The sequence below is a fragment of the Oncorhynchus nerka genome, linkage group LG7 (genome assembly GCF_034236695.1).
Source record: "Oncorhynchus nerka isolate Pitt River linkage group LG7, Oner_Uvic_2.0, whole genome shotgun sequence".
In the NCBI taxonomy this organism is placed as follows: domain Eukaryota; kingdom Metazoa; phylum Chordata; class Actinopteri; order Salmoniformes; family Salmonidae; genus Oncorhynchus; species Oncorhynchus nerka.
The window spans coordinates 54,651,999-54,662,334 of NC_088402.1; the positions used below are offsets into that span (position 1 = coordinate 54,651,999).

At 44.3% G+C, this 10,336-nt stretch overlaps 1 protein-coding gene across 1 annotated transcript in view; it reads right to left on the reverse strand.

The window, feature by feature from the left end:
* The window catches only part of LOC115131967 (monoglyceride lipase-like), a 29,205-nt gene extending 19,373 nt beyond the window's left edge, over nucleotides 1-9,832 (reverse strand). The window contains exons 1-3 of the mRNA XM_029664096.2: nucleotides 9,622-9,832; nucleotides 7,877-8,021; nucleotides 149-255 (exon numbers count right to left, since the gene is read on the reverse strand). Coding sequence (XP_029519956.1) covers nucleotides 149-255; nucleotides 7,877-8,001 — 232 coding nt within the window. The 5' untranslated portion in view covers nucleotides 8,002-8,021; nucleotides 9,622-9,832. The remainder of the gene's footprint in view (nucleotides 1-148; nucleotides 256-7,876; nucleotides 8,022-9,621) is intronic.
* Between the last annotated feature and the right edge of the window lie 504 nt (nucleotides 9,833-10,336).

A 10,336-nucleotide genomic window follows, 5' to 3' on the forward strand; every position in this document is an offset into this window, starting at 1 on the left:
CGCAAAAGAGAGAGATTTTCTGACAACCAACCGGTCGAGTCCAACCAGTCGAGTCCAAGTGGTCGAGTCCAATCGCTACTTGAGTCTGAGTCAAGTCCGAGTCCTGGACTCAGGTACTACAACACCGCTGCAGCGTGCTTTGGCTCACCGTGGTCGTGCGCAAAGACGAGCAAGGACTGCTCCTTCAGGGTCTGGCCGATCTCATCATACGGCCCAGAATGCTCTCCTGCCCCATGTGCCACGAACACCAGAGCCCTGCAGGACACGAGGAAGAAGAGTGAAGTCAGACACTTTTCATGCACACCTCTTGCACTATATTCAAACACTCAGAGGGAGTGTTGCAAATTAGTTGACGAGGGCACTCCGATTATTTTTGATTTGTCGCTAATTGAGTTGGCGAGCCCTCTATCGGAAGGACGTGGTTGGGACTTGAGTCCACTCATCCAGTGACTAGATAGGGATCATATCAACAATGCTGTGAGAACATCCTCTTGATCGCCCATCGAGGGGTTTCGTCATAATAACACATTCCACATCTTGTCTTTCAGTGAAAGCAGTTATCTGAACCGCACCGCACCCTTGTTTGCCCACAGAGCAGCAGAGTTAACTGGAACCAGACAGGGGTTGGAATCTCCAATAACAGACACATAGCCATGGGAAAGAGTGGCGAACCAACTCAGCTTGCCAGTCAGACTTTGGTTCCTGCTTATAAACCAGTCTACAAAACGGAGTGAATCTCTCAGTCAGATGCAATTAGCCTGAACGTGTTCAGAGAAGGAGAGTGAATGGAAGAGATTGAGAGAGATGGAACAGAGGGAGAGAGAGAAAGAGAGTAGCTGTTCATCAAGCTTGATTAGTGGTTTCTCTGTTCCAGTTTCTCTCTCTCTCTCTCTTTCATTCTCTCGTTCTTATTTCAGAGCCTCCGGCTAGCTAGAGATTGCCACGCACTTGTTGGCTGAGGAGCCGCTCATAGTGCGCCTTTTGTGTGAACATAATGTTCCCAACACACATGGGACAGTAGGGCTTCTATAGAGCTTATCTCAGTGGATTGTGGCGAGTATATTCAGTGTCTTGGGAATGGGAGTGGGGAGTTGAAATGTTCTCTCCCCCTTTCACTTTCTCCCTCTCTCTTTCTCTCCCGCTCCCTCCCTCTATCTCGCCCTCTTCCTCTCTCTCTTGTCTCACAGAATGTGGCTTTGACCCAAATGCTGCCTCCAGCCCGAAATAACATAACGTTTTTGACACAGCATTCAACAAGCCATCTGCGTGAGACGCAGACTGAACTCTGACTAGTCACTCTGTATGGCGTATCAGTCTGTACGTGTGTGGTCGAGGGAGGGAGCGAGGGAGCGAGCGATAGAGGAAGAGGTTGTGAATTGGCCAGGGCCTGAACACTGACGGCTTAATCACATTAAGAGTCTGAGCCGCTCAACACTGAAGGGTCAAAACCCTCATTTAACTGACTACAGCAGGACTGGGGACTGAGGACAGCGCAGGTGAATACTGCTACAACCAGAAGAGACAAATGAGCATGTCTCGGTGCAGATGTCATTTCCACTTTGATCACGGAAAATGTAGAGTAATAGACAGTGAGAAAGCCAGAGAGAAGGGAAGTGAGGTAAAAAAAAGCAGTAAGACAAACATTCAAGCCTGCCTTGTCTGGTAGGGAATTGTTGTAATCCTGACTCCAAACATCAACATCAATAGTGTAATGACCCACTTAACTATATGCAGGCTGTGCGTGTATAATTTACATACATCATTTGGTGGGTGTTTTTATATTTGTCATATTTCACACATGCACTGTGTGTGAGGGATAATCTACGAGGGGCTACAGTGCCTTGCGAAAGTATTCGGCCCCCTTGAACTTTGCGACCACCTTTTGCCACATTTCAGGCTTCAAACATAAAGATATAAAACTGTATTTTTTATGAAGAATCAACAACAAGTGGGACACAATCATGAAGTGGAACGACATTTATTGGATATTTCAAACTTTTTTAACAAATCAAAAACTGAAAAATTGGGCATGCAAAATTATTCAGCCCCCTTAAGTTAATACTTTGTAGCGCCACCTTTTGCTGCGATTACAGCTGTAAGTCGCTTGGGGTATGTCTCTATCAGTTTTGCACATCGAGAGACTGAAATTTTTTCCCATTCCTCCTTGCAAAACAGCTCGAGCTCAGTGAGGTTGGATGGAGAGCATTTGTGAACAGCAGTTTTCAGTTCTTTCCACAGATTCTCGATTGGATTCAGGTCTGGACTTTGACTTGGCCATTCTAACACCTGGATATGTTTATTTTTGAACCATTCCATTGTAGATTTTGCTTTATGTTTTGGATCATTGTCTTGTTGGAAGACAAATCTCCGTCCCAGTCTCAGGTCTTTTGCAGACTCCATCAGGTTTTCTTCCAGAATGGTCCTGTATTTGGCTCCATCCATCTTCCCATCAATTTTAACCATCTTCCCTGTCCCTGCTGAAGAAAAGCAGGCCCAAACCATGATGCTGCCACCACCATGTTTGACAGTGGGGATGGTGTGTTCAGGGTGATGAGCTGTGTTGCTTTTACGCCAAACATAACATTTTGCTTTGTTGCCAAAAAGTTCAATTTTGGTTTCATCTGACCAGAGCACCTTCTTCCACATGTTTGGTGTGTCTCCCAGGTGGCTTGTGGCAAACTTTAAACAACACTTTTTATGGATATCTTTAAGAAATGGCTTTCTTCTTGCCACTCTTCCATAAAGGCCAGATTTGTGCAATATACGACTGATTGTTGTCCTATGGACAGAGTCTCCCACCTCAGCTGTAGATCTCTGCAGTTCATCCAGAGTGATCATGGGCCTCTTGGCTGCATCTCTGATCAGTCTTCTCCTTGTATGAGCTTAAAGTTTAGAGGGACGGCCAGGTCTTGGTAGATTTGCAGTGGTCTGATACTCCTTCCATTTCAATATTATCGCTTGCACAGTGCTCCTTGGGATGTTTAAAGCTTGGGAAATCTTTTTGTATCTAAATCCGGCTTTAAACTTCTTCACAACAGTATCTCGGACCAGCCTGGTGTGTTCCTTGTTCTTCATGATGCTCTCTGCGCTTTTAACGGACCTCTGAGACTATCACAGTGCAGGTGCATTTATACGGAGACTTGATTACACACAGGTGGATTGTATTTATCATCATTAGTCATTTAGGTCAACATTGGATCATTCAGAGATCCTCACTGAACTTCTGGAGAGAGTTTGCTGCACTGAAAGTAAAGGGGCTGAATAATTTTGCACGCCCAATTTTTCAGTTTTTGATTTGTTAAAAAAGTTTGAAATATCCAATAAATGTCGTTCCACTTCATGATTGTGTCCCACTTGTTGTTGATTCTTCACAAAAAAATACAGTTTTATATCTTTATGTTTGAAGCCTGAAATGTGGCAAAAGGTCGCAAAGTTCAAGGGGGCCGAATACTTTCGCAAGGCACTGTATGTACCCAGAAAGACTCAAAGCTTTAAACTCTGCGAAATATTTTACTACAAAGTATTGACTTAGGGCTGTGAATACTTATGTAAATGAGATATTTTGGTATTTTGTTTTCAATAAATGTACAAAAAAATGTACAAACATCTTTTCACTTTGTTATTATACGCCATTGTGTATAGATGGGTGAGAAAAAAACATATATTTAAAACATTTTTAAATCAGGCTTTTCCAAGAAAATGTGGAATAAGTCAAAGGGTATGAATACTTTCTGAAGGCACTGTATATAGCTACGGCCCTGTGTATACAAAGACAGCCAAGTCTCACTGGTTCACAGCCCCCAGATTATTTATTGAAAGATCTGTCAATCATTGTAAAGGTGCCCTCCCCTCTCCCGGCACCTTTCACCTACTTCTTTCTCACCAGCAGCCCCTCACTCTCTAGCCTCTAAATGCCCAGTAAGCGATGTCATCAATGGACATGTATGGCAGAAGTTGCATGAATTTGATGTTGTAAACAGGCATTTATTTGATTCCAATCTTTAAAACCTGAGGCTGAATCTCACAGAATCTCTCGTCATAAAGGAGAGAATCCATAGGATAGCTTGTAGATATCTATACCAAATGTGCATTTTTTATAGATGATGCCACCACACGAACAGAATGCCCTAAAAATATGTTTCTATCTGCTTTTCCCACCTCCATATGAGATGCCCAAACTAGCCTTCAGTCTAAACTATAGCTCATTGCTAAACAAACTACTATGAAAGTGCACTACTATAAACTGACCCACACTAGAAGTAATTCAATTATCGGTACTCTAGGGACAGATGGTGGTAATAATAACAATAACAATAATATGGGACTTATATAGCACCTAGACCGCGGTGAGGATGGGGGGGGGGGGGGGGGGGTACCGGTACAGAGTCAATGTATGGGGGCACAGGTTAGTCGAGGTAATTGAGGTAATATGTAAATGTAGGTCAAGTTAAAGTGACTATGCATAGATAATAAACAGGACAATGCAAATAGTCTGGGTAGCAATTTAATTAGATGTTCAGGAGTCTTATGAAGCTGTTAAGAAGCCTTTTGGACCTAGACTTGGCGGTCCGATACCGCTTTGCCGTGCGATAGCAGAGAGAACCGTCGATGACTGGGTGGCTGGAGTCTTTGACCATTTTTAGGGCCTTCCTCTGACACCGCCTGGTATAGAGGTCCTGGATGGCAGAAAGCTTGGCCCCAGTGATGGTGCAGCTGTAGAACTTTTTGAGGATTACATTTACATTTAAGTCATTTAGCAGACGCTCTTATCCAGAGCGACTTACAAATTGGTGCATTCACCTTATGACATCCAGTGGAACAGGATCTGAGGACATATGCCAAATGTTTTCAATCTCCTGAGGGGAATAGGTTTGGTGTGTTTGGACCAGGATAGTTTGTTGGTGATGTGGACACCAAGGAACTTGAAACTCTCAACCTGCTCCACTACAGCCCCGTCGAGAAGAATGGGGGAATGGGGGCGTGCTCGGTCCTCCTTTTCCTGTAGTCCACAATCATCTCCTTTGTCTTGATCACATTGAGGGAGAGGTTGTTATCCTGCCACCACACAGCTAGGTCTCTGACCTCATCCCTATAGGCTGCCTCATTGTTGTCGGTGATCAGGTTGTGTTGTGTTGTCGGCAAACTTAATCATGGTGTTGGAGTCGTGGCTGGCCATGCAGTCATGAGTGAACAGGGAGTACGGGAGGGGACTGAGCATGCACCCCTGATGGGTGCACCCCTGAGGGGCCCCCGTGTTGAGGATCAGCGTGATAGATGTGTTGTTACCTACCCTTACCACCTGGGGGTGGCCCATCAGGAAGTCCAGGATCCAGTTGCAGAGGGAGGTGTGTGGTCCCAGGGTCCTTAGCTGAGTAATGAGCTTTGAGGGCACTATGGTGTTGAACACTGAGATGTAGTCAATGAATTAAAAAATTCCAAGAAAGAAAGAGCAGTGTGGAGTGCAATAGAGATTGCATCATCTGTGAATCTGTTGGGTGGTATGCAAATTGTTGTGTGTCTAGGGTTTCTGGGATAATGGTGTTGATGTGAGCCATGACCAGCCTTTCAAAGCACTTAATGGCTACAGACGTAAGTGCTACGGGTCGGTAGTCATTTAGGTAGGTTACCTTAGTGTTCTTGGGCACAGGGACTATGGAGGTCTGTTTGAAACATGTTGGCTTTACAGACTCAGTCGGGGACAGATTGAAAATGTCAGTGAAGACACCTGCCAGTTGGTCAGCGCATGCTTGGAGTACACATCCCGGTAATCCTTCTTGCCCTGCGGCCTTGTGAATGTTGGCCTGTTTAAAGGTCTTACTCACAGCGGCTACGGAGAGCGTGATCACACAGTCATCCGGAACAGCTGATGCTCTCATGCTTCAGTGCTGCTTGCCTCGAAGTGAGCATAGAGGTAATTTAGCTCGTTTGGTAAGCTTGTGTCACTGGGCAGCTCGCGGCTGTGCTTCCTTTGGTAGTCTGTAATAGTTTGCAAGTCCTGACACATCCAACAAGTGTCGGAGCCGGTGTAGTACAATTAGTCCTGTATTGGCCCTTTGCCTATTTGATGGTTCGTCCGAGGGCAGAGCGTTTTTTTTTTATAAGCGTCCAGGTTAGTCCTGCTCCTTAAAAGCGGCAGCTCTACCCTTTAGCTCAGAGCGAATGTTGCCTGTGGCTTCTGGTTGGGGTATGTACGTACAGTCACTGTGGGGACGACGTCATCGATGCACTTATTGATGAAGCCAGTGACTGATGTGGTGTACTCCTCAATGCCATCGGAAGAATCCCGGAACACATTCCAGTCTGTGCAAAACAGTCCTGTAGCTTAGCAACTGCGTCAGCTGACCACTTCTTTATTGACCTGGTGCTTCCTGCTTTAGCTTTTGCTTGTAAGCAGGAATCAGGAGGATAGAATTATGATAAGATTTGACAAATGGAGGGTGAGGGAGAACTTTGTATGCGTCTCTGTGTGTGGAGTAAAGGTGGTCTAGATTTTATTTTTCCTCTGCTTGCACATTTAACATGCTGGTAGAAATGAGGCAAAACGGATTTAAGTTTCCCTGCATTAAATTCTTCAGCCACTAGGAACGCCTCTGCCTCTGGATGAGCGTTTTCCTGTTTGCTTATTGCCTTATACATCTCATTGAGTGCGGTCTTAGTGCCAACATCGGGTTGTGGTGGTAAATAGACAGCTACGAAAAATATAGATATAAACTCTCTTGGTAAATAGTATGGTCTACATCTTATCATGAGATACTCTACCTCAGGTGAGCAAAATCTTGAGACTTCCTTAATATTAGATTTTGTGCACCAGCTGTTGTTTACAAGTATACACATACCACCACCCCTTGTCTTACCGAAGGCGGCGTAAACCCAGCCAGCTGTATGTTATTCATGTCATCGTTCAGCCACAACTCGGTGATACATAATATATTACAGTTTTCAATGTCCCGTTGGTAGGATATTCGTGATCATAGCTCGTCTATTGTACATTGGCTAGTAGGACTGATGGTGGAGGCAGATTATCCACTCGCCATCGAATCCTTACAAGGCACCCCAACCTAGGTCCCAGATATCTCTGTCTCTTTCTCATGCGAATCATGGGGATTTGGGCCTTGTCGAGTGTCTGAAGTCAATCCTTCATGTCCGACTGGTTAAAGAAAAAGTCTTCGTCCAGTATGAGGTGAGTAATCGCTGTCCTGATATCTAGAAGCTCTTTTCGGTCATAAGAGACTGTGTACAAAATAAATGACAAACAACTTGAAAAAAAACACACACAATAGCACAATTGGTTAGGAGACCGTAAAACGGCAGCCATCTCCTCCGGCGCCATTCTTATCAAGAGAATGGCGCAGTGACATGTTGCAGACTAGCCTATGTGACAGGAGCTGTGTGTGTGATGCGAGACAGATTCTCAATACGCCCACAAACAAGGAACATGATCACATCACTAGTGGTAGTTTAGAAAACTAAAAAGTCTTGTGGTTAAGAGCCTTGGGTCAGAAACTGAAAGGTTGCTGGTTCGAATCCCTGAGCTGATTAGGTGAAAAATCTGTTGATGTGCCCTTCTTCACTCTGCTAAATTACTCAAATGTAAAATGAAACCAGAGCGAGGGTGAGTCTGTTACACTGCAGGCTCCATGGTTTGGTGTGACACTATAGTCCAGATGTTGTGTGGGCCTCTCTGTTTCCAGGGCCAACTCTCTGATGTAGTGGAGTCTGTTCCACTTTAGATGGCATGAGGGAGCAGGGGGCAAGCACAGGACTGTATAACTCCCTGAATGGAGAACATTAGGTTCTATTTTAGTTGAATCTATCACAGTCTCTAGCATAGCATACATGTCCGTTTTTTTACACCTCACATGACATTTCATTTCACCTTGGGGGGGCCTCTGGCTCCCAGTAGCGGCAGAATAAGTGCTGTCCGTCGGCGTTGACGAAGTGCTTCAGGTCGGCGTAGGAGACACCTTGCGGAGTCCGCCGCGGATCTTCTGGTTCGGGCATGTAGACGCCTAGGAGCCACTCTGCAGCATAAACAGGGAGAAACAGATAGTAGGTCGATGCTGTACAGATATGACAGACCAGCGAAAAGTGACCGAGACATGTAAGTGACCAAGACATTCATTGTTTGCTATTTTTCACCATTTCTCCGGCTGACTCAGCGGCTCCAAAGGAATGTTTTCAATTCGATACAGCGACATAAGTCATGGAACCATAAACCTATGTTGAAATCTCCTCTCCCCAGGTGACTGTGTTCACATTCACCCTCCACTACAATATTCACCCTCCACTACAAGTTTTATGGCAATGGCGAGGGCAAATGGGTTGCCATCTAGGCTATGTTACAGTAACAACAGGCTACAGTGCAGTCAAGGTGAGTGGGTTTTTATTTCACCTTTATTTTAACAGGGAAAACATATTGAGACCTAGGTGTTCTTGTACGATATGTTAGATTAAAGAAGAAAGATAGACACAATTGTCAAGTTCAATAATTGTACAACCCCTACATACTGGGTCCAGGGAACAGCCCAGCTAGTCGATTATCTATCAAACTGGACTCCGTAACACTAGGTCTCTTTTACAAAGGTGTATATACAACAAAAATGTAAGCCTTCCCATTATACCCAAACGTGTACACATTAAAATATTAAAATACAGTCATGGGAATCACAAATACAACACCATAAATCAACCAGAAAAACCGTTACATTCCGACCAAAAAAGTCCCCAATCAATACTTTAAATTACTGAACGGCACCAGAACATCAAGATGAAATTTTATTTTGAATTTAGTTCCAGCAATATGGTGCATTAAAACTAAAAGCAGATTTACCTAGCTCGGTGGGAGACCCTAGCAACCTCAATAGTTAACCAATCCTGTGAACGGTTAATCAACTCGGGTCCCTATATTTGAAGAGCATAGTTAGATAAGACAGACGTTTATGAAGAATGTATGCTAGAATGAATGTCGTGGAAAAGGGTCTGCCAGTAAAAATAGACCGCACTATTTCCTGAGTTCTAGTTTCAGCTATTGCCTAATAATAACCTACGTCAAGTTTATGTAGGCTTGTGATACCAAATGTACATTTTATCCAATGTGTGCCTTGGAATAGCCTATGAGTCAATTATCTATTGATGGCAGTGCCACTGATATAAATATTAGAGATAGGGCCTAGATAGATTAAAGTCTCAAGGGACACGATGTGACAGTGTCGACTCACACGACCAGCTTTGGCGCTGTCATAAGAGGCGTAAAATAGCCTACAAAAAACACTCAACCTCCCTCCCCCACTGTAGCTGTGACAAATATTTAACCAGAGATGACAGAAAACCTTTGATGTTATTTTTGACAGGCTGAATGTGATATTTACATTGGGCCATATGGGTCCCCCGTCCACCTCAACCTCTGAATATTGTTTCAACCCAACCATGTTGCTACTTATAACAATGTAACGAAACGTGACATTTTTGTGATGTAATTGGCATACCCGTCACATTTGTCACATTGTTATAAGGAGCAATATTGTATCTGTTGAAACAGTATTCAGAGGCTGAGAATGGAAGCAATGCATGCAGGATTTTTTTTTTTTATGATGATAAATGTCCCCAAAAAAGTTGACCAACCTTATGTCCTGAAAGGTCTGTAAAGTTGCGCTTCCTCACAAACGGCTCTGCCTTCTCCGCGCTCTCTGCTGAGGTTGCGTGGCCGCTCGTAGGCTGAAGAATGTAGAGAGAGAGGCGTGCGCGAGGAAACATCAATACACACGGACTGAAACCCGTTTCCCAGTGGCGGAGGCACCTTCTAGTACTAGACCTCCTCTCTATTCGCTCTGTCCTTCTGCTGAGCCCCAAATGGGGTCTCCCCGCCCCCCTCTCTCTTGCTCTCTCATTTCAATTTCTCTCTCTCGCTCTCTGTCTATATATATATCTTTGTTTTGCTACATCTGTCATTCCGCATGTGTTCTGCATGTCCAGAGCAGAGCTGGTATTAGCTAGAGGTTATGGGGAAACAGATAATGGGTGAATCAAAATCAAATCAAAATCAAATCAAATGTATTTATATAACCCTTCGTACATCAGCTGATATCTCAAAGTGCTGTACAGAAACCCAGCCTAAAGCCCCAAATATCAAACAATGCTGGTGTTGAAGCACGTTGGCTAGGAAAAACTACCTAGAAAGGCCAAAACCTAGGAAGAAACCTAGAGAAGAACCAGGCTATGAGGGGGGCAGTCCTCTTCAGGCTGTGTCAGGTGGAGATTATAACAGAACATGGCCAAGATGGTCAAATGTTCATAAATGACCAGCAAATAGATTATGTTTTGCCAGAGGCCAAGAATA